The sequence below is a fragment of the Sarcophilus harrisii genome, chromosome 2 (genome assembly GCF_902635505.1).
Source record: "Sarcophilus harrisii chromosome 2, mSarHar1.11, whole genome shotgun sequence".
Classification (NCBI taxonomy): Eukaryota; Metazoa; Chordata; class Mammalia; order Dasyuromorphia; family Dasyuridae; genus Sarcophilus; species Sarcophilus harrisii.
Window position 1 is genome coordinate 530,925,582 of NC_045427.1, and position 25,122 is coordinate 530,950,703.

The 25,122-nt window shown below is 36.1% G+C and overlaps 1 protein-coding gene across 1 annotated transcript in view; it reads right to left on the reverse strand.

The window, feature by feature from the left end:
- The window catches only part of ALDH1A3 (aldehyde dehydrogenase 1 family member A3), a 46,278-nt gene extending 22,099 nt beyond the window's left edge, over positions 1–24,179 (reverse strand). Inside the window, exons 1-7 of the mRNA XM_003755587.4 lie at positions 23,937–24,179; positions 17,043–17,147; positions 12,388–12,528; positions 7,042–7,171; positions 6,351–6,412; positions 2,087–2,215; positions 394–507 (exon numbers count right to left, since the gene is read on the reverse strand). Of these exons, the coding sequence (XP_003755635.1) occupies positions 394–507; positions 2,087–2,215; positions 6,351–6,412; positions 7,042–7,171; positions 12,388–12,528; positions 17,043–17,147; positions 23,937–24,035 (780 nt within the window). The 5' untranslated portion in view covers positions 24,036–24,179. The remainder of the gene's footprint in view (positions 1–393; positions 508–2,086; positions 2,216–6,350; positions 6,413–7,041; positions 7,172–12,387; positions 12,529–17,042; positions 17,148–23,936) is intronic.
- Positions 24,180–25,122: the final 943 nt, after the last annotated feature.

Genomic DNA, 25,122 nt, shown 5'->3' on the forward strand with positions numbered 1-25,122 from the left:
AGTCTAGTCCTTATCTTCATCCTCCATCTTCACTCCTAACACAATGTCCTGCACATACTATGTGATTAATATTAATAACTGCTTGTTGAATTTAACTATTAAATTTTAGCACCAGAGATAGTTATTAGAAACAGATATTGAAGTAATTTTGTGGCTTTGAAATAAACAAATAAATTTTAAAATTAATAAACAAATTCGAATTTTTTTAAAAAATGAAAAATTATATGTTAGATTTGCATTTAGCTTGGAGACACATTCGAAACATTTTAACTAATAAAAAAATCTTCACATTAACATGGAACATAATTTAATATACCAATAGTTTGAAGCATACAGATATTTCTTTAATGTATTTGTGACAAATACCAATATTTGGAGACAGGGAAAGCATACCTCTGTTGATCCAGTGAAAGATATTTTGTCAACCTTAGGATGTGAAGAAATCGCTGCTCCTGCTGTTGGTCCATAACCTGGAACTATGTTCACTACTCCAGGAGGGAATCCCACCTAAAAGAAACCAAGATGGTATTATAAAGAACTACTGGGAGTCCAGATGTAACTGACTAACTCAAGGATACAAAGACCTTGGCTGACATTACAATGTTTCAGGTGGTCTTGTTACTTACTAATCCAGGAGATAAAAATAAAAATGGGTAGTGTTTTTTTATTTTTCTATATATTATAATGTAATATATTTCAACTAGACTTTACTGTCTCTCAGTCTCATCCACAGTGCCTCTACAAAGGATAGATACTTGATTATAATCAAGTGAAACCATATATCATACTAGGGTGATGTCAATTCTCTGCTTGCCAATGAGTTACACATGTTGCCACAGAAATTAATGTGCTTAGGGTGACCACATTTGGGGAGATATAATAAGTTTTATCTTCATTTCCTCCAGAAAAGTTCTTTAAACTGGATTGATGGTTTGGAATGCACAAACCAAACAAATATGAATTAAGTCTCCAAACATTAGTAGAAGGCCAAGTGAGAATCTGGCGAATTATGGATTGTTGAAACCTACTCTGTTTGCAATAATGAGGCATGTGAAGTGCAACAGCAAAGCCAAAAACTAAAGACAAATCCCTAACCCTTTGCTCAAGGAAGAAAATAAACATTTAGTAAGCATCCAATATATGCTAGATAACTATGCTAAGCATATTATAAGAATAAAGCTAAATCACTCTCTTCTCTCAATCCCTCATACAATTAATAACAAGTACCAAAAATATATTGTGAGGTTTTTCTTTGAGAATATGCTTACTTTTCTGTCCTAGAAGTGGCCTGTAGCTGGATGTAGCTATTGGTGATTGCAGATATTGTGAGCTGGAAAGTACTTTCTAAACCAATGTCATTTGTACCTGTCATTACATAGGTGAGGAAATTAAAGCCCAAGCAAAATGACTTTGCCATTGTCATAAAACTGATGGGAAAAAGGGGAAACAGGTTTAAGGTCCAGGTCTCCTTTTCCTGAGACTACTAAGTGTTTTTCTCTGTTATTTTACTTTCACCATTTCCCCTCTTCCCAATAAAAATAATATAAAATAAAATCCAAACCCAAATTCTTTCAATTGAATATCAATTATTTTTGAAGTCAAGACTTTGGTCTACTGGGCTTGCTCTTGTATGTTGTGATTTCAGCCAGAACAAGCAATATTACAGGAGATCACCTCTTCCAGAGAGATTTTTAACCCACAATGGCAAAACCTGATGAACCTCTAACACATTCTATTCTTTTCCTGATAACCTTCCTTAGCATTCATTCTCTTGTAAATTCACTAAGCAAAACATTTGGTTCTAAATTATTACATTGAACCCATAATAAAACTAAAGTGCCCTCATTAGCCTGACTGGAAGGAATAGAGTTTCTTCTAATTCAGCAACCATGAGCAATGGAAAAAAAAAAATTAAGTTGCCAAGCAAAATTTAGGGAGTAATATCCTGCCCACTCAATTGTAAATAAGTTTGCAACACTAGGTTAGGTAAATCTTGATTGAGACAGTTTTATCTTGCTTTATGGCTCAGTTCCTAGGAGTGGGTATGCTATTAAGGACACAAAATATTTTCTTTTGGACATCCTACCTCTTTGATCAAAGATCCAAGATAAAGTGATGTTAGGGGTGTCTGTTCAGCTGGCTTAATAACGATGGTATTCCCACAGCATAGGGCTGGTGCCATCTTCCAAATAAGCAACATCAATGGGAAGTTCCACTGAAACAAAATAGACATTGTCTTGAAGTTGACTTTGGAAAGAAATGATCTACACATCACCCCTTTCCCTTCAGTGACATCTACTGGCTAAGAAGGAAACACAGAGTGAAAAGACTTGATTGGTGGGAGAAAAAGGACCTTTGGAAAAATGGAACCATTATTTATATGCCTGGACAATCATGAAGCCATTGTTAGGGAAGACTAATAACAGCCACAGTAGCTGTTTTCAATTGCAGTTGAAAACATTCAATTCTTTTAGTCTAACAGCACTTACCTTGCTGATTTGTTGTGATGATCAAAAGAAGTAATAGTGTGCTTTGTTAACCTTAAAGCACTATGTAAATACTAGCTGTTATTATTATGTTTGGTCTAAAAAGGGTTAAGAAGTTCTATTAACTGGTTCCTTTTTTTCTTCATAGAATCCATAATTCTAGACCAAAAATACACACACACACACACACACACACACACGCACAGAGTTTATATATTTTAAAGTGTTATTCTGAGAAGAGAACCACAGGCTTTTCCAACCTGCCAGGGGGGTCAATGGCACCTACAAAAAAATTAAGATCTCCTCTACTAGAGCAAGAAAGGCTTCAGAAACCAAAAATGATTATGTGAGTCTAAATGAGACAGAAAGAAATCAAGTATTTCAATAAGCCTGAGAACCTGAAGGGGCTTTAGTTAGAGATCATTGCATCCAAATCTTTAATTTTACAGATTAGAAAACAGAGGCTCAGCAAAGTGGAATGACTTGCCTAGAGTCACACAGTAAATGTCAGAGACTATCCTCAAACCTAGTTCTAGATACATGATCTAGGACAAACTCTAAGTTCATCATTCTTTCCATCACACCCATGCTACCTCTATGAACAGATTATTTTAATTTCTATCATCTCTGCTCATGCCTCTTCTTTTCTCCTCCCTCTCCCTCAATCAACCACATCAAGCAAAAAAATTTTTAGGAACCTACACTGTACTAAGCACTTGATATATAAAAACAAAAACAGCTTACATTCTAAGAGGAGAGATGCAGAATGCACAAAATAGGCTCATAAAAACTCATACAAAACAGATAAGACTCAGTCTTGGAGTACAGGTAATATAACCAGGAAAGATCTCAGGAAGGCTTTTGAGCCAACTCATGAAGGAAATCAAATGTTCCATGAGGCAGAAGTGAAGGGGGAGAACATTCCAAGTAGGGGAGATAGTCAGTTAAAAAAAAAGCATACCAGGAAGAGGGATTTGGAGCACCAGCAAGCAGCAAAGATTGGTTGAATTGTAGAATGCATGAAAAGAAGTACTATGTAACAAGGTCAGAACCTAAGAAGGGGCCATGGTGTGAAGTGTTAACTTCCAAACAGAAGAGCATATGTGGGGTCCTAGAGAAAATTAGAATCTATTGAAGTTTACTGAGGATGGCTAAAATATGATCAGATCTGTGCTTTAGAAAAATCTTTTTGGTTGTTATGTGCAAAATTGGAGTGGGGAGAGACTTGGGGCAAGAAGACCAATTCTGAAATCATTGCAATGATCTAAGCAAAAAATGATGAGGACCTGAACTAGGGTATAAATAAAGAAAAAGGATATAGGTAAGAAATGTGAAGATTGAAATGATAAGATTTAGCAAGTGCTTGACTATGTGGAGTAAATAAAGAGTGACAAGTTAAGAAGGACATTAAAGTTGCAATTGTAGATGACTAGAAAGCTGGTGGTGCCCTTGACAGTAGCACATATGTTATTTCATCTGATTCTCACAACCCACGCTGTTAGTTGCTATTATTTTTTCCATTTTATATTTAAATTAAGGCTAAAAGATTATGACTACAAGTATTAAGCATCTGAGGTAGGATTGAAACGTTGGTCTTCCTGATACTAATAAGTTCATCACTCTATCCATGCAGTAAGAAAGTACTCATGCAGATTTTGGGGAAAGTAATGAGTTTTATATTAGATGTGTTGAATTTGTGAAACCCACAGGATATTCAGATTAAAATACCCAGTAAGTAATGGATTCTGAGGGACTAGAGCTAAACAGAGAGACATTTTCTAAATATAAAGTCTTGGGAGTCATCTGCAGAGAGTTAATAGTTGAACTCATAGATGCTGATGAGTTCCCAAAATGAGAGAATATAGAGAAAAAAGCCTAAAAAAACCACAATAGGATATACCCACATATATGGGAATTTGGAAAAGACTTGGTAAAGATGCAACAAAGGAGACCAAGAAGAAGTTAGATGGGTAGGAGAAGAACAGTCAGCATGGTCACTACATCCCAGAGAAGAAACTGTTACAGGAGGATAAGATGGTCAAGATTATCAAATGGTACCGAGAAATAAACAAGGATCAGGACTGAGGAAAAGGCCATCAGATTTGGCAACTGGGTCACTGATAACTTTGGAAACAGCAGGTTCAGTTGAGTGAACCAAATGAGTTTACCCAAGTGGAACCACCGTTATAGGATAGGCTTAATAGCCCAGATAGCCAAAAGAAGAAATAATCAGCATACCAATACCTTTCTATGAGAGATCCTCATATGGCTAGAGTAGGTGGCCACCTGTATAGAATCATTTATAGTTATCACAAGGCCTTGCCTACTCATAAATCACTCTTCCACCTACTCATCACAGTCTAAAATTCTCACCATTTGAGTCAGCTAATGGATTAAACAGCAAAAGAAAGGTATTGTCCTCAGGGATGGAGGTTAAAATGTCTTTAGAAGGGATTCCTTTATCAGATTAGCTAATTAATACCTGGGGCTTTGAGAAGGAGGTAGCATAAGACAGATACATATTGATATCTCAGAGGAAGCAAGGCAGCCCCAGGGGAAGAAACCTGTGTGAGGGACTTGGCTAAGGATGGTAAGGTCTCCAAAGAATTGAGATAAATAAAACAGAAAGGCCAAGCAATAAAGGAAACAGGAAAAAAAATTAGTTAACTGTAGATATTGAAATCTCCCTGAAAAGACCATATATGAAATAGTAACCACTTGAACATTGTATGCACAGACCTACTAATAGATAATACATATGACTCATACTAAATGGGAAATCATGACTATATGTTAAGTATACATTTAAATGTACCTGCCAGTTTTCTGATCCCATTGCTACTCAATGTAAAACTGTCTATTGATTTTAAGTAATGGTAGATTCCAAATCTACCTAATCCCAGCCCTATAATAGTATATCTGCCTTCCAATGAGCTGTGGCTCACACCTTCACACAAGAAACAAAATACTTTCTCAATGATTAGAAAAGGAGAACACTAGGAACTAGAACTATGATTTCATAATTACAGAGAACTCCTGAAGGAATTCCCTCTTTCAAAGCAGGCTGGTACTTTCTCTGTAACTTATAGTCACACGAAGGCAGGACCTGCTCATCCCAGGTCATACCTCAGGATATGTCAGAAGCCTGGCTTGGACACAACTCTTCATAGCTTCAAGGCTGACTCTCTATACTCTAAACTATGCTGTCTTTTTCTGATTAGAATTTGCTCTAATTCACAGACAATTTCAAGTTCTCCATTCAAGGCAGTAGTCTATCCCGATTATTCTGGACAAACAAAAGGTTCACAACAGCTGAGTCAATGTCCTCAAGCTACCAGAAAAGAAATTAGACTTTTATACCTAATTTTCAGCCTTTAAAAAAACCAATTAGATTCAAACATGCTACACAGTGTAAAAATTCAAACTCAATAGAATTAAATAAATAGAATTCAACTCAATAGACTCCCTTTCTTCCTTCAACATGCAGCTCAGAAACTATATGAATCCTTTCCTGATTCTCCCAAATGTTGTTTCTTTATCTTCTTTCTGAATATATTTCTTTAAGTACTTATTGTCTCTACAAATCAGAGTGTCAGTTTCATTGAGAGGTTTTTATTTTTGGTATAACCTTAATACCTTCATCAGTACTCAATAAATGCTTAATTGACTGAAGAAGAGAAACTTTAAGAATGGCTTGCTTTGATTAATTTATTTTAGTTCAAGAATAATAATTCATATCTAGACATCAATTTGCAGTTTCCAAAGTACTTTATAGACATCATCCCCCTTGAACAAAGCAAAGTTTCTGGACATTGGTTCAAAGAACTTGCGGCATAACATTTTTGGAGAAGCTAGTATACTTACAGAAATAATTGCTCCACATACACCTATTGGTTCATGCCTGGTATAACACAAAACATTTTCCTCTGTAAGAGAAATGAAAGAGGGGAGAGCAAACACATGTACATATTAACCTGGGATAATAATTCTGTGTCAAGCAAAATCTGAAAAACATTCATGAGGAGTATAAAAAGTAATCCTTGGCTGATTATGGTAGCATATGCCTGTAATCACTGCTGCTGGGGGAAGCTTGAGGCTTGTGGATCACCTAGGCTTAGGAGTTCTGAGAGGCAGGAGGCTAAAGCCAATTCTCTATCTGCACTAAATTGACTACCAATATGATGAGCTCTGGAGAGTGAACTGGATAGGTGTGGGCTGTAGGGGTGTGTGGCGAGGTGTACTACCAGGTTACCTCACTAATGGAGCTGTTTAAAGCTTCTGAGATGATCCACAGTAGACCCCAACTCATGAATGGCCTCTGTTCTTACAGCCTGGGAAGAAAATTAGGACCCAGTGTCCAAAAGTTTAAAAAACTTTTAAAACTTTTTTAAAAAGATAATTTTTAGCCCAAAGTCACTTTAAAGCTTTCAATAACAAAAGGTGAAAAATAATTGAATATTGCTTTCCTTTTCATAGTAACACTGGAGATTCTGCCTCAGAAGCCTGGTCCACATGAGCAATTCAGAAGAGAACTTTCAATCCTACCCTAGTTTACCTGCTGGAATAGTTCTGCCATGTATCTTGTCTGCCCAGCCTGCGTAGTATCTGAGTGTTTTGATACAACCTTCCAAGTCAATGAAGAAGGCATGAAGGAAAGGTTTTCCTGTATCCATCGTTTCAAGAGTCTGTAACAATAATAAAATGGCATGTCAGTTATTACCTGCAAGTTCCTAGTTTGTGAAATCTACATGAGTAAGAATACAAGGTGGCCCCTTGACTTTTATTCTCTATGACCCACATTCACAGATGTACTTTCTTTAGAAAGAAAGGAAGGAAGAAAGGAAGGAAGGAAAAGAGGAAGGAAAGATGGAAAGAAGGAAGGAAGGAAGGAAAGATGTCAAGAAGAAAGAAAAGATGGAAGGAAGGAAAGAGAGAAAGAAAAGTTACTTAAAAATATTAAAGTCTAACCAAAGTTGGCATGTATTGCTTTTATTTTAAAACACCTAAGAGTTGGGCCACTAGCCAGACAAGGGGGATGAGTTACATGCATCTTGGTGGGACCACCCGGATTCAAAGCTAATTTGAAGCATCACTGGAAAGAAATAAAGTTTAGCATTTGATCTTCCATCTGAAGCCAAATGACTCAGCCCACAAAACAGCTTTAGTTGTTTAACCTTGTCATGTGGGCCTATCCGTTCACGGGAATCATTTTCAATATTGGGGCTGGCTTTCAGTGTTTTTGATAAAATAGCCAGCCACTTTGTCCAGTGGCAGCTTTGGAAAGTGAAGGATAATGACAGAAAAAGAAAAAGAAAAGATCTGGGCTTACTTAAAATAATGAGTTTTCCCTCTCACACAGGCTGGCTTCTGTCACTGCAGAGTAACTGACGTTCTTCTGGAAAGAACGTCTCTGCACACAAGAGAAGCGCTATCCCCTGGTAGAATTAAATGTCTAAACAAAGATGAAATCATACTCTGCTGGTGTTCAAATACTTTAGTTCTAAATAGAAGCTGAATAGACTTTTTCCTCCATGATAAGGGCGATTATTATCTACTGAGGCTGCTGCAACTACTAAATGACGGGGTTATTTTCTATTTTCAGCATCGTTTTAAGAGAACCCTTTTTGTTCGACAGACAAGCCCTCCCAGTTCAAGCTTTTTCTAAAGCCCTAACATTGAAACTTTCAGTTGTCCCTAAATACAGGAAGTTGCTACACTGCCACATAGCCCAAGGCTTGACTTCTTGACAACCAGTAAATGATTTATTTAGACGCAATACCTGGGCCTCTTCAAAGTCTGAGTCTTCATGTCTGTAAATGGTAAGATACTAATAGAGTCCCGACATTAAACACCTACTACTTGTTAATAATCATCTCTCACGTTTACAGAATGATTTGCAGTTTACGAAACACTTTTATGAAAACAACCCTGTGCTATAGGCAGTATAAGTATTATTCATTCCATTTTATAGAAGGGTTAAACTGAGGCTGGCTCAGAGAGATTGATTTTCTCACAGTCACACAACTATTAAGTAGAAGATCTGCAACTTAATATAGGTCTCCTGATTCCAAGTCCTGTGCTCTTTCCAACATTCCAAACTTTTCCTTTCTTTCCTTCCCCGTTTTTTTTTAAAGGGACACAACACTATAAGTAGCAATTGATAACTTTCCAAATACTTCCCTGAGAACCCCATAGTTTTTTTTTTTTTTTTTTTTTTTTGTCAATAAATAGATAAGACTGAGGCAAAAAATATAGACCTTGCTTGGTAAGAATCAGGGCTGCACCTGGACTGGCATTGCAATGTTCTGCTTCTAATTCTCAAGTGCCATACATCAACCCACATTGCAGCCTTGCAATGTTGATGCAAATTTTGTTTGAAATTTTTGCTTTTCAAGGTGAACCTCAGGAATGATAGTTCCTGCCTACCTTTCCTGATGTATTTCCCATTTCTGTCTTTCATATACTCCAAATTCCATGCAAACTAGCCTACTGGCTGTTCTCTGAACTCAATGTTCCATATCCCTTATTTCCTTGTCTTTGCATGGACTGTTCCCAATGCTTGAAATTCACTCCCTATTTAAATCCAAGTTTTGGAATTTTCTAGCATCTTTCAAGACCCAACACAGGTGCCGCCTCTTTCAGCTGAAGCCAAATGAGTCAGCTCACAGAACAGCTTTAGTTATTGAACCTTGTTATACAGTCTGTTTGTTCTCAGTAATTATTTTCAACATTGGAGCTGGCTTCAGTGTTTCTAATAAAATAAGCAACCACTCTGTCCAGTGACAGCTTTTTTTGAATGTCCCATGGCACAAACTTTTCATGATCTCCTCCATGCTTTCCCTCTCTCAAAATTACTTTGTAGTTAGAATGTGCATTTATCTTGTCTCTGGTTCTATCCTCATCCCAACACCACTCCCCACTTTCAGGTAGAAGAGAAGTTCCTTGAAGGCAAAGACTGATTTTGTTTTGTATCCCTAGCAACTACCACAGTGCCTGACATGTACTTAATGACATACAATTAGCAATATTAATAATAGCTAGTATTTATATGGTGCTACTATGTGCCAAGCACTGTACTATGTGATTTACAAAAATTATCTTATTTTGTTTTCCTAATGATCCTGGGAGGCAGGTGCTTTTATTATTCCTATTTTATAGTTGAGGAAACTGAGGCAGACAGAAGTTAAATGATTTGCTCAAAATTATGTAAGGATCTGAGGGAGGATTCGAGATCAAGTCTCCCTCATTCCAGGATTACTGCTCTATCCCCTGTGCTATCCTGGCTGCCTCTATTGAGTTAATAAATATTGTTTGAATCATATAGCCAAAAATGGTCACTATTATAAGCATAGTTAAGCAGGTAGGGAAGCATATGTTGGATGTCCTGTGGGTTACCCAATATTCTTTCTTCTTTTCCAGAGTGTAATATTAGACAGAACCCAGCAGTCTACTAACCCCTGGAAATTCTGCCTATTATTCTAGCATCTGAGTTTCCCAGATTTGGACTTGAACAGCATAGTCCCCTAATCCCTAATCCTTAAAAAATATCAGTGGGGCCAATGCATCAGGTTTTGCACATGGTTTAAATACCACCCCCCATTATTATATTGGTAGCTCATGAGTTAACCATTAAATTAAACAAACTGTCTTCTAAATAACTAGAACTCAAACTTACAGTACACAAAATAATTTTTTTATCCTAGAAGAAAACTGTTGACATCATCAACTTTGCCCCACAACTTGTTACAGAGTATCCTATATGGGTGAGGTCTAGAGATGGAACAGCAGGTTGAAAAGGAGATTTAAAAAGGCAGCTCTGAGGGAGGACCCAGAAGTCAAAACCGCAAAAAGCTACACTCTGTGATTAAAGCACATCAGTAATGGAGAGAATTCCAGGGACACCAGATGCACCCACATCTGTTTCTGAACATTTTACACTAGAAATGGGTAAACAGTTCTGTCAAAACCACTAAAACCGAAATGCTAACAAGACTAAAAGAAGCACTTCACTGTGTGAAAATGCTGCCGTCAGAAAAACCATATCAAGGTAGAGTTTGATAGGCATTTCCCTATGATGTGGTTTTTACCATACTTGCCAGTAATTCTCTTGTCCCCTTTCATGTCATGGCAAATGGATAGCTCTTATTTCTTGTGGGCAATATGACCCTAATGCAAAGTAACTCTCTTCCTTCTAGTTATAAGATCCTCCAATATTCTTTTTATTATCAAATCATAATTTTGTGAGAACAACAGAAGGGATCAAAAGTAAAGGTTATCTTTGTACTGCTGTTCTCTAAGAATATCTTTGCATTAACACTAAGGGTGGGGGGTACCTATGGTAGAATCTATAACCAAGTTATTAGCCCATGTTGAGATGTCAGACATATGAGATCATCTTGGTTAAAACAGAGATGTTTTAAAAAGCCAGTTTGGCAGCTTAAGAGTTGAAACTGGCCTTCTTTGCAGGAAGAAACCAGAGGCCTAATGGCAAGAAATGCTTACTTTGGTAGGGCACTAACCCTCACTCCCACTCGGGGTGAACTTGCCAGATGAACAAATTCAGAAGTGAAAGACTCCAGTTTCGGTAGGGACACAATTATTCTGTTGCTTTCCTGATAGCAACACTTATAATTAAATATCCATGAATTAGATGTGAAGAGGGTGTGTGTGTGTGTGTGTGTGTGTGTGTGTGTGTGTTAAAGAACCACTACCCTAAAGAAACTAGTTTTATTGTCTTTGAGGACACTGTCCAAATGCCTTGAAAATGCTATGTAGTTTACCTCTCATTCCACCACGGATAGGAGCAAACCAGAGAGAGAAGATCCAATTTTTTCAATTCAATGATCAGAAAAGAGACAATCTTATGATATATCTTATGATATAATCTCTGGCTAAAATTTGGGCATTAACTATTCAAAATGGGAAAAGTTAGGAGGCATAGTGGAATCAGGAATAGAATCGGGAGGACTCATCTTTCTGCATTCCATTCTGTCCTCAGACACTTACCAGCTCTGTAACCCTAGGTGTCACTTAACCTTGTTTGCCTCAATTTCCTCATCTGTAAAATGAACTGGAGAAGGAAATAGCAAAACTCTCCAGTATCTTTGCCAAGAAAACTTCAAATGGGGTTATGAAGAGTAAGACATAACTGAAAAATGACTGAATCAACAACCACAAAATTCAAAATAGGTCTCAGTTGGCACAGATGACCAATGTGTTTAGTATAGTGCTTGGCACATAATAGGTAGTACTTGGTAAACTTAATAAAAGTTGTTGACTGACCAATAATATAAGAAATATTGAGACAAAGTTAGCTCTGGCATTTTGTGGAGCCACTTGATAAGCTCTGTACCACAGTAAATTTAAAGAAAACTAACTCATTTGTATAGCATTCTAACATTTACAAGAGCTTTTTTCACAATAAATCTGAGGGAGATAGACTCTCATCATCATGATTTTAAATATAATGAAACAAAAGGAATAAGAGACAATGTGATTTGTACAGGCTAACTCAGTTAATATATGTCTAAGTATGGCTTCAAACTCAGCCATCCCCATTTGAGGCTCAGTGTCCTTTTCTACTCTACCATTCTGTCTTGGGAAGACCTGATAATGTCTTAGGTTTAAGAACTGGTTGACTTATTTGCACTATCCTTCAGTGCTTTCTTGGTTAAGAAGTTCAACTTTAAAAAAAATCAGAGAAAAAAAAATCTGACAAATGAAAAAACATAAAGTCTATTTCTGCCAAACAGCCATTAAAATCTGAATAGAACTCAATTTGAGCTGAAAATAGTCCCCATTTTTTTCTTTTTTGGTATGTTAAATGGCAGGAGAGAATTAAATAATCAGTCAACTCTTTTTTTTTGCAGTTTTCTTATTGTTCATTGAGCATTTCACTTACTGCCAAAATGATCCTGTCCCTCTCCATGAGGTCGGCCAGTTTGTGAAGGAGTCTGCCTCTGCTTAGGGCATCCATTTGTCTCCATAGAGATCCCCTCTGGAATGCTGTTTTTGCAGCCTCCACTGCCTTATCTATATCAGGCTAAAGGACCAAAACAACATCTTCAGGTTACAGAGAAAATTTCAAAACACACATGCACATAGATAGCCTAAAAACACTTGTCCAGAGAATTCTAAACTTATTTTTTATATGTTTTCCAATGTTTCTAACAGAGCCACAAGCCAAGTTATTACCTAAATGTCAAAATTATATTTTATGGGCATGATAGGGTATAGAATATGAAATCAGAAGAAATATGACAATGATAGGAGAAGTAGGGTGAGGAGTTGGAAGACCAGGTTGATGCTTTAAAAAAATCTTCCATTCATATTTTTCCTTGATGTGTCCAAAGTGTAAAAATATTCCATTTTCTCAGAGTGGTACATTTCAAGAATCATCATAGACTAGATCACAATTTTATAGACACCATCAAGGAAAAAACCCCAACAACTCTGTGTAGTTTACAAACCTACATGGAAAAAGAATATTAAAATAGTGTCTTGGCAAAGAAATGTATTCTAACACCAAGGACAGGAGAAATTATACCCTTATTAAAACCCAGAACTCACTATTTTGGAAAATTCAATATTCTATGATGAGATATATTTAAGAATGATAGTATTCTCAAAAATAAAAAAAATTAATATTATAAAGAACAAAATGAACCATACTTATATTTCATCCACTGTATCTCCATTTTCCCCACTTTAACAATGCTTCATTATTTAACAGGCAGCTCAGAAATGTTACTTTTATTCTATCCAGTATAGTCTCTGACTTTTTTTCCCAGCTGTAGCAGCAGCCTTATAATGACTAAACTTCAGTGCAATGCAGGTCCAGGGAAGGAGACTTTCTGATATTTAATTTTTTCCCCAAATAGCAAGTTTTGACCATGGAGGATCAAAAAAGTGGGGCTAAATATCCAAAATGTCTACCTTAGGTGTCCTTCCAGAATTTTCTTTCTTTTTGAAGGGAAGAGAAATATGGAAGCCAAAGTTAAGAAAAAAAACAACTGGGAACAAATGAACCCCAAACTTTGTGGTTACAAGTGTGGTCGGCAGTGAGGATGGTGGGTAAACTACCCAAGAACAGAGAGCTGTGAGTATGGGAAGGGACAGAGCCTTTTACTTAAATAATTCAGAGTAGCTTAACTGACTGAAGAGATAAACTGGACACAAAGTAGTGCAGAAATCTAGCTATTTCCTCTTCCTTCTCCTCATTGCTGCACTCTAAAATCTGATCCTGTTATAAACAAAAGCTTATGGAGGTGGTAATTTCATCTCTTTGGTACACAGCTGATCTACAGATGACATTCAGTAACACACATTATTAATAAGGCCAGAATGTTAATTTTCCTTGGGGCAAAGTATATATGGTTTACCACTCCTACCTAGCTAGCATTTTCTTTTTAAGCAAATTTAAATGATTCTTCTCTTTCCTTGGCAAATATGAAAAAAATGGATTTTTGTAGCTTTGAAATAACCATGAACTTTATAACAGATAGTTCCAGAAGCCATATAAATTCTATAGAAAAATAAACTATTATGTGAAACACTGTAAAATATAAAAAAAGAATAAATAGGGTCCAAACCCTTTTGTTTACAGATAAGAAAAATGAAGTTTTAGAGAAGTCTATTGACTCATCCAACACACAGATTCAAACTCAGTTTTTTTTTTTTTTTTTTTTTTTTACTAAACCCCAGCACTCTTTCCATGTACCCCACATTAACCCCTCATTGCCATGTGAGGTAATACAGGTGTTACTGTCTTTAGCTTACAAATGAGGAAACTGAGATTCAGATAGTTTACTTTCATGGTCACAAAAACAGAAATTGTTTAGAGGCAAGATTTGAAGAGAGATTTTGCATGCTTTCTATTATTAATCTACCTCTATGCTTTAAATTGATTATATTCAATTACCTGGACCCCTCCTTTCCTCCATGTTTTTACATTTATGAATAGAAATTAAAGTCATTTAATTAAAATATGAAATTGTTAAATATCTATTACCTGACCATTAATATTTCCTTTTCTTCTGATAAGCATATACTTTAATAGGTCAAAGGTTTGTGATTTCATTGGTATGGATATGCCCTTCACCAGTGCAGATTGCAATCCCCTTACCAACTTAGAAAATACTCTTTATGATTCATTATTGTTTTTATTTAAAATAAATCATTACCTAATAGTCACATCTTCTTAGTTACATTGGTTCTCAGGTAATAACATGGTCTATTGCCTGAGCCTAGTCTCAAAAGTTTTTTAGCCAGAGTGAGCTTGCTGTGGGACTTGTTCTACTGGCAGAACTTTTGAGAACTCAGAGTTACCATCATGACTTGAGGGGCTATCAGGATACTGGTAGATGCCACATACCCCAGATACTAAAGAATAGGAAAGAGGTGTCATTGGTTTTGGAAGGGCTTGATCTCTGATTTTGCTGACAGAAGAAGACTCCATTAAGGGAGTTCTTTCCATCAATGTGGATCAAGAATTATACTGAAAGGCTATATTGTGTTCAGAAGCACATCATGAGGCTGTATCAGAGGCAGGGTCTTTATACATTGCACCACACTATTACTACTTCTACTACCACACACACATATACATGTGCATATATGTACATATAATACATATATTTAACATGTCCAATATGGCTAGTTCTGGGCTTCAATAAATATTTATTTCTTCTGTCCTTGGTGTTAGAATATATTTCTTTGCCAAGATAATATTCCAATATCCTTTTTCCATTTAGTTGTGTAAACTTTCTGTACTTATTGGGGATTTTTTTGGGTGGTGGCTTTTAAATCAGTGAAGAAGTATTTACTGAGCACTTACTATTTGCCAGGCACCAGGCTAAGGATACAGAGAAAGGCAATGACATAATCCTTGCCCTCAAAGAGCTCACATTCCAATGGAGGATTGATAACTCTCTTTCTATAAGATATAATCAATATAAATGGAAGCTAATCTCAGAGAGAGAAAACACTGCCAGTGAAGATACCTATAATCTTGTCTCTAATGTCTTGTAAATGTGACACATTGCTTACAGAAATTGTAAGTTTTGATTACAATTTTAGGAATGCATGATGTGTGTATGTATGTGTATATACATACATATATATATATGTATGTATTTATAGACACATATACATATGTATAATCTATAGCATATTAAGTTCAGGATATATATATATATATATATATATATATATATATATATATATATTAGGACTAGGGATATACATATACACAAAGATAGATAAATAGATGATTTGATAGAAAAGTAGATGGAAAACATGATAGAAAAAGAGAGAGAGACAGAGAGGAGGGCGAAAGAAGGGAAGGAGGGAAGAAAGGAGGGAGGGAGAGAGAGGAAAGGAGAGAGAGAGGGGAGGAAGGGAGGCAGAGGAAGGGAAAGAAGGCAGGGAAAGGAGGGAGGGAAAAGAGGAAGGGAAAGGAGGGAAGGAAAAGAGGAAGGGAAAGGAGGAAGGGAAGGAGAGAGGGAGAAGGAGAGGGAAAGGAAGAGAGAGAGAGAAAACACTATCCAATTGGTTATCATGAATTATCAGCCTCAGAATCAGGAATATCAGTGTTCAAGTTGACACATACTGACCCTAACCTAGACAATAAATAACCTCCCAGGGCCCCAAGAAATTTCTTAAGTCTGTAGTTTACAGAGAAAGTAAAAATTTCTCTCTGGATGCTTCCTATCTATACTAATGAAATCAGATATTTGGTCCTGAATATGTATAGGTTTGTATGTTATATATATATATATATATGTGTGTGTGTATAAACATAGTCATATTCAGTAATACATATAAAATATATTAAAAGTAAATATTGGCCTCTAGAAGTTCATGTTTTATATAAAGCTAGTTAGTACAATAGAGTATTGGGTTTAGAGTCAAGACAACTTATTTCAGTTAATGTCCTGACTTAGAAACTTATTAGCTGTGAGACCATAGGTAAATCACTTAAAACATCACTCAACCTCAGTTTCCTCATATATAATATGAAGATAATAATAAGATCTACTTTATAGGATTTTTGTGAATATTAAATAAGATAATACATGTGAAGTGGTTTTTTTCAAACCTTAAAGCACTATATAAATACTAGCTATTATTATTATGGTTATGAAACTCACAATTAATAATAAAACTTCACTTATTCAGACAGTATATTGTTTTGGAGTTATATTCTTTAATATTCTCAGTTTCAAATAATTGATAAAAAAAAACTTTTTCTAACCATGGTAAAAAAGATTCCTGTATTCCTCACTTTTATTTACATATATGTGTGTATGTACACATATGTATATATGCACATATGTATATATATGTGTGCACACACACACACAAAAAAAAACATGGAAAATGCCTCACGTTTCCTGCAGGACATTATCTCTAATTGATTCCATTCCCTCTAATCTATTTAAACATGCATGCCAAAATGGTTAACTATCACAGACCTTAAGCCCATCTCTGAGTCAGTATTATTTTATAGCAAACTTTATTATTCTTTTAAACAGGAAAAAAATTCCAATAACCTACCTTGTCGCCTTCTTCCACTTCACATATTTTCTCAACAGTTGAAGGATTATAGGTTGGAAACTTTTTCCCACTCTTGGATTCATGCCACTCATTGTTGATAAATATCTAACCAGGAAAAAAGTGTTACAAGCATTAAGGTTAAACTAGATGTTTTATTTTTGTTATAAACTTTAAGAACCTAGTTCTCTTCTTTCCTTTCCCACCTCCACTACTTATTTCCTCACCCAGATAAAAGATAAAGTCTGCTGTGAAATATATGTTTGTGTCTATGCATATATGTAAATTTAGAACTCTGTGTCTAGTTATGAATATGGTCAAATCTTTATAAGTGTAGGCAAGTTTCAGAAAAGTTGCACACAAATTGAAATTTGGTATGAGTTTGCTATTTAGTAGAACATATGACCAAATCTATTTACAAAATAAATCATTCCACACTCCCAAGTACAATTTAAAAAAAAAAATCTGGGTTTTTCCAAATAGGATTTGCTTAAATAGGATATACCAGTAAAAAGCAACAATTAAGTAATGAGGATAAATACTCATTCTAAGTTCTTAAGTGTTCCAGGCCTCAAAGCAGACAAAATGGATGTCACAAAGTTCACACACTAATGCTATACTTAAAAGTGTGTTTTTTTTTTTTAGTTCCTAATTCAGAGAGTACTTAACTCCTTTTTTTTCACATAATTATAGCATGCTTAGATATCAGAGCACAAAATTTTTGAATTGAAGAGAATCTTAGAAATCCTGTCCATTAACATGACTCCCTAGTTCTATAATCCATAACATTTTAGAAGCAGCAAAGTAGAATTGGACTGATAGAAATAAGTGATCTGTAGCAACAAGAAGTGAGAGCTGACAACCATGAGAAAGTCCAGAAAAAACACACCCGAGAACTCTAGATCATTTAGTGTCAGGGAAAGCAATTTCACATACAAAATTGTCCTTTGACAACTAATATTCTTTTTCTTTTAAATTTTCAATGGGATTTAATTTTTTCCCCAATACATGTAAAGATAGTTTTCAATATTCATTTTTATAAAACTTTGTATTCCAAATTTTTCTTCTTCCTTCTCTTATCTCTTCCTTCTCCAAGACAGCAAGCAATGTGATATGTTAAACATGTGCAATTCTTTAAATATATTTCCATATTTGCCATGTTTACAAGAAAAATCATGAAAAAGAAAAAACAAACAAAAAAGGTGAAAATCCTATACTTCAATCCATATTCAGTCTCCATAGTTCTCTCTCTGGATGTAGTTGGCATTTTCCATCCCAAATCCATTGGAATTGCCTTGAATCGTTGCAGACAATTTTGTTAATGATGACCCTGGTTCACAAAGGTAAGGTTAAATTATATTCTGTAAGTTTTCTTTAGAAAGTAGGTTGTATTAGTAATATCTTTCAAAGATTTTTTTAATGTCTTACTCCTTTAAAAAGCATATTTTCAATGATCAGGAAAGTCATCGATATGGAATACTACATTTGCCAAAGACATATAAATTAGGTATTCCCATATAATTTAATCTGTGACATAAGAAAATGCATTGCTCTACTAACACCACAAAAGTTTGATAAGAAAATGACCCTAAAGAATTAGCGTATGAAAATGTAGTATATATTACTTATCCATAGAGTTAGGAAGACTATGGGTGTGTGAAAGCATATAAACATCACATATCAGTCCCATTATTCTCTAATATTCTTCAGTTTGGTATTCATGAGTCAAAAACAAAAAAAAAAAATTTCAAAGGATACCTCCAAAGACCTTCTTTTAATATGAAATCAAGCTGCCTCAAATGGAACAAGAGGACAATGACAAGTTTAGTCTTTTATTCAATATGATATATTCATGGCTTAGAACATAGATTATACATTCCATAGTTACAGTAAGAAGAAGAATGGTATAAGAAGATAGATATATGTATGTCCTCTAGAAAGAAGACCATGTGAGGATTGGGTAATCATTAACTGGGAATTTGGTAGTGAGAATTCTTGGTGCACCACAGGAAAAGCTAGATTGGTCTTTAAGGTTGGTATGGCAGTTTTTTGGTGACCAAAGTGACCTCAACATCACTTGTAGATTCAATAGTTTGTGACTCAAAAATAATATGAAATTATATTTGTAATTACATTTTTGTTTAGATTTAATGAAATAACTTTTTTCATGTAAAACTGTTTAGTGATTCAATTCAATAAACCTTTAATAGATTCATAAGTGCAAGGTACTGAATGAAGCATTGGAAACAAAGATCCAACAAAAAAAAAAAAGAGGGGAAAAAGCCCCTACCCTCAAGGAACTTACAATCTTCTAACAAATCATATAAAGAACTTTTTAGGGTATTTTTATACTTTAAAATGTGGGAAAGAAAGGGCAAAGGTAGTCTATAGGTATGCAACATTCAGGATCAGATTATTACTGTAATAGAAGAAACAATGGATTTAACTTCATTACTGTTGATGAATATTTTTAAAAAACACTTAATGAATAAATTAGAGCATGAAAGAGTCTCAGAAGTCATCTAATCCAATAATCTTTATTTTACAAATGATGAAGTGGAAGCCTAGAGAGGTTGTCACTTGTTCATGATCACACAAGTGCAAAAGAGCTGGAATTTGAACTCATTTCTTCTGACTCCAAATAAAACACTCTTCACAGCATCATACCTTCCCCCTAACATTAGGACGGCTCAACTAAAACATATTCCACAATTCTTTGTTTTGAAGCAAGTTATACACATGCAGAAGTGCTTCACATAAGAGAGCTGAGGAAATTGTATCTTTTTTAAAAAAAATAGATAAAAAGTATACTAATGAACCATGAAATTATAAATATTATCTTGGATGCCTGGAGGAAATTGTTAAATGGGGGAAATCGACCCAAAAAGTGAAGGGCTGTTACTTCTGGGATCTGGAAAGGAATCTCTTTAAACAACCCAAAATCACAAAGCATGAACTATTAGGAGGCAAAAGTTAAAACTTGCAAAGAAATAAATGAATAACAAGTTTTTCTTCCCCAATACATAGGATTTTATAAATTGTAAAAAAGAAAAAAAATCAGGCTCCTTCTATCTCTAATTCTATACTATGCTCTTTTGCAGCTAGTCAAACAATTCCATTGTTGTCTACTGTGTAGCACTGAGCATTTAAAAAAATAACATGTAAAAGTTTTTCATTTAGGCACTCTAACCACATCAAGTTCTTCTTTCAGTCTATCTTTCCTTCTCAGAATTCCATTTAAAATTATTCTTTGTGTTTTGTCCTTCGTTCCCATCTATTGCTCTCTTTTTTCCCCATTTCCTCTCTTTACAGTGTACAAGCTCATAATTTGACGGCTTTCTTTCCTTTATATCACTCTTTTTTGAGAAAATAGTGCCCACCTTTACACACTGACTACAGCTCACCCTGTTGCCACACCAATAATAATCCCCCACCTGTTCAGAAAGGAACTTTTCAAATTTGTCTTTTCAAAGATAGATTTCTCTGTAAATTAGAAAGGGAGCAAAATTAGGAAGAAGAAAGTGAAATTTTATTTTTTTAAAAAACAACAAAACATCACTACCATCATCAGGAAAAGGGGAGAAATGGGGAATCAGAAAGACCTGGTTCATATAGTAAAGATTCAGTTCAGATAGTATTTAAGATCTGTACTTGTCCTTCTATAATCCTTAAAAATCATTTGCTACGTGTGATTATTGAGTAGTACAAACAAAACAGTATATTAATGATGTTTAGCCAAAAAAAGAGTACCATTATGTCTCTTTACTTATCCGTGTTTATTCCCAGGTTTCTAAGTGGAGATTATTCTATTCGGACTTTTTAGAGGGTCACTAAGAATTATGTGGAAATTGTCCTGAAATTAAGAATTGGCTTTTGAAGGGACCTTAGAAGTTAACTAGTAAAATTCCCTATCTGATCTAAGAGGCCTCTAGAAAACTCTCTTCTAGAAAACCCTCTAACCTCTACTTCAATACCTCCAGTGATAGTTATATTAATACCTACCTCGATTATTCTAGAAAATATTTTAAAAGTTAAAATAATGCTACAGTGATGTTAGCCTTCTGGTTTCTTTAGTGAATGTATATATGCACTAAAAGCATTTGTATAGCTATTTAAGCAAGTATATATGTGTCTCATATGTATGTGTATATATATATATATATATATATATACACACATATATATATATGTACAAAAAGTCCTAAGAACTAAAGAATAATATATTCTTATCATTGCCTAGAAATTTTTGGCTTTTTCTATCATAAAACTTAAGGTATTAGGCAAATACAATTTTTATTGGTTTGAAATGGCTTTTAGATTTTTAAGAGTTCTATTCGCTGTTGCTTATAGAGGCCTTTGAACATAACATTAAACTAAACGTCAAACATGATTAGATAAAAAGATTAAGAATTATATGTTAAGAGAATAAATAAAATAATCTCACTAAATGGTTTGCAAACTTCTTTGTTCAATAAAATCTACTTGAGGAGATTGGAATGGCTACTTTCAAAAGCAAGATCAGAAGAGGAGAACGTACAAGCACCATGTCTATAGTACTTGATAGATATGAATAAAATAAATCTATGCACTTACATGGATTGTAAAGATTGGGAGTGGGAAGAAAGAAGTGAGCAAATCTCAAAGTTTACAAAGATCAATACTTAGAATGCTAATATTCTTTAAATACTTGTAAGACTCATACTAATGTATAGCATCCACTAAAATGTGAAATTCAATATAAGAGATCTCCCTAGGGCCCCATGAAATCAGAGGCTTTGATAAGAAACTCAAAGATATCTTCTTTTCAAGCCCATTTTCTTTTTTTTTTTTTAATTTTTTTTTTTATTTAATAGCCTTTTATTTACAGGATATATGCATGGGTAACTTTACAGCATTAACAATTGCCAAACCTCTTGTTCCAATTTTTCACCTCTTACCCCCCCACCCCCTCCCCTAGATGGCAGGATGACCAGTAGATGTTAAATATATTAAAATATAAATTAGATACACAATAAGTATACCTGACCAAAACGTTATTTTGCTGTACAAAAAGAATCAGACTCTGAAATATTGTACAATTAGCTTGTGAAGGAAATCAAAAATGCAGGTGGGCATAAATATAGGGATTGGGAATTCAATGTAATGGTTTTTAGTCATCTCCCAGAGTTTCAAGCCCATTTTCTTATTGAAAATGCTAGAAAGACCTTACTCTGAAATTTTACATTTAATATAATTCCGCAGCATTAATTAATCACAGACTCTTTGCAAGAAGTGTCTTTAGGCCTAATTTCACACAATACTTTGTTGCAGAATATGAAACAAATTCATATATGCCTTAAATTTTCCTACAATTCATGTAAATCAGAAGTTCTTAATCTGGGATCAGTGAACTCATTTAAAAAATCTTAATAGTATATCAGTAGAATTGTTTTTCCTTTGTAATCTTACAGAATTTTTATGTATTGGAAAACATTATATTGGAAAGGGATCCATAGCCGCCTTCAGACTGTCAAATGGGGTTCCTGATACCAAAAAGGTTAAAAACCCCCATGTAAATCATTCTCCTTGTGGAGCTCACAATCATAACTTCTAAGCTTACTGTTTTACAAAGGAAACTCTATTGTCTCACTAAAAATGGATTCTCTTTGGCTAAAGAAGTCAGTTTTCCTGAGATCACAAGACAATCTGCTGTTTTGACTCCCTCATCTTAACTTTAAACCAACTGCTATTTTGGCAAGAGTCTGACTCCAATGCCTTTAAAAAATTGTTGGTAAATTTTATATGTGATATTTTTATGGGCTATGCAAGGACAGATTAGGAAACATACCATTGACCAATAAGTTATGATTCTTGGATATTTTAAATTAAACATATATGTCTTCAGGGATTTTAATAGTTAAATTCTACATAAATTAAACACAAACATTTCCTTCTTTCTCATTTCCCATTTCTCATAAACAGTATCTTTCCGGGAGACTCAGAATTATTTAGATTTCAAATATTATCAATCTTCTAAGAACTGGTACTTGTGTTCTCTAAGTAGCTCAATAAACTTCACTGAGCCTGGTTTTGTTTAACGTACAAAAACATAACCCCAGTTCCATGTAACAGCGAACTTAAAAATAAAGTTTTAAACACACACCACATGATCAATAAGATTTAACAGAGCTTCTGAATCACAACCGACCAGGCAATGTCTGCTATTAGTTAAAAGCGGCAGACAGATCAAGCAGCCACGGGAAGTGCAACAACACGTCGAAGACCAGAAAAGGTCTCATAATTGACAGGCAGAATCATTAGCGTGTAAACTGCTCTTGAAGGGAGGAGGAAGTCTGCCTGTCTACCTTCCTACCCAGAGAGGAATTGGCTACCTGTGGGCTGCGAGGAACATCCCTTAGCTTTTTATGATAATGAGAGCTGGAGACTCGCCGCTACCTCCAGCCAAAGTCCCTCTTTTCATATCTGGCTTGAAACGTTCACCCCCTGAGCCTAGTTGGTGTAAGAGTATTTGCTTTTTCCGGAACACCTCTGGGTGGCTGTTAATACGTTTTCAGAAACTGCCCAAGTTTTTTGTTAGAGAAAGCTCTGGGTGAGTTGAAAATACAAAACTGATTTCACTTACTAAGTGACGCCCACCCGGGTTCAACCACCATCCTTCCATGGGGAAACGAAAGGTTTTGGAGGACACGGTTGCGGAGAAGGTGGTAAGAGCCTGTCACATGTTATCAAGAGGGTCCAGAAGCCATAGCAGAGAGTCTGATAGGAGCGCTCCGAGTTTTCTTTTTCTTTTTTGTCCTGACACTTAATTGCTGCTCCCGCCCTGCAAGAGGCTGCCCGATGAGGCGCTGAGTGCCCACTGGTTCCTCTCGGCCAAGCCTCACAGACCCCAGGACTCACCTTCGTGTACTTGACCTCCAGGTTTCTGATGGGATGCGGCAAGACAGGCATCTTCTTGTCGGGTGTCCCGTTTTCCAAAGTTCCATTGGTTGTAGCCATGACCCTAGTCTCTTGCTCTTTCCAGTACTTCTACACTGCTCCGCGTCTGTAGCGTCCCAGCGTTGGGACTGATGGATGCGCCTCGGAGGGTGACAGCTCCCAGCGCCTGTTTTATGAAGGACTCCACGCCTCTTGGCCAGAGGGGGCTGCTCTAATTGGTTTCCGGAGAAGACCCCGCCCCACTACACCACCCCCGCCATGCCTTTCTGGAACTTGGGTCCCCCCCACCCCCCTCCTTCTTTAGCTTCGCTCTCGGGGCAACTCTGTGCAGGCTGCTTGTTCCGCGTGGTGTAATCCACCTCTGGGGCGGGCTGTGCAGCCGGCCGGACTCAAGGAGAGCTCCCGTCCCATTTCCAGCGACTGGAAAGCTGGTCCCACTTCTCCTTACGGAGAAGTGTCCACGGAGGGAGTTCCTTCTACCTCTGCCTTAGGAGAAACTTTCCATTCCTTCCTCCCCCGGAAGCCCCTCAGCTTTGAGAGCTGGGATACTGCCCCCGCGACGAAGGGAGAGGGCTGGTTGCATCCGCTGCGGCTTCGTTTCTCTAGGAGAAATGATTCCTCTAGGAAGGAGAAGGCTGAACTCAATACCCGTAAAGCACCTGTTCTTCCCCACCCCAGCCTTCCCGGACCTCGCCTTTAAAGCGCGAGTAGTAGGGAGAACCTAAAAGCGCAAAGTGACTGTAGAAAGCAGTCTTAGCTCCCCGGCTGAGAGACAGTGATGGGAGCGGGTAATGCGCGGGTTAAATCTACTGTTTACACTCACCGTGCGCTTATCCCACGGGGGCCGGGAGGGAGACCCCGAGGCCAACCGAGACCTGAACAGAAGGCACTTTCCACCAAAAATAGGTGAACTTATTTCTCCAACCCCAGGTGGCCCCACACCCCAAGGTTGAGTAGGGGGAACGCCTGAATCAGAACTCCCTCTTGGCACTTTAGAGAACCTCTTTGCTAATCTTCAGCAAAGTTGGTGCTGATTTTCTCGAGATGAAATCATGGTGTTGAATTCTCTGATGCAGGTGGTTAACCAACTAAGCCGCAATCCCTGACTAAGTTCTCTTCCCCATTAAAAAGCATGGCTCCTAGCAAG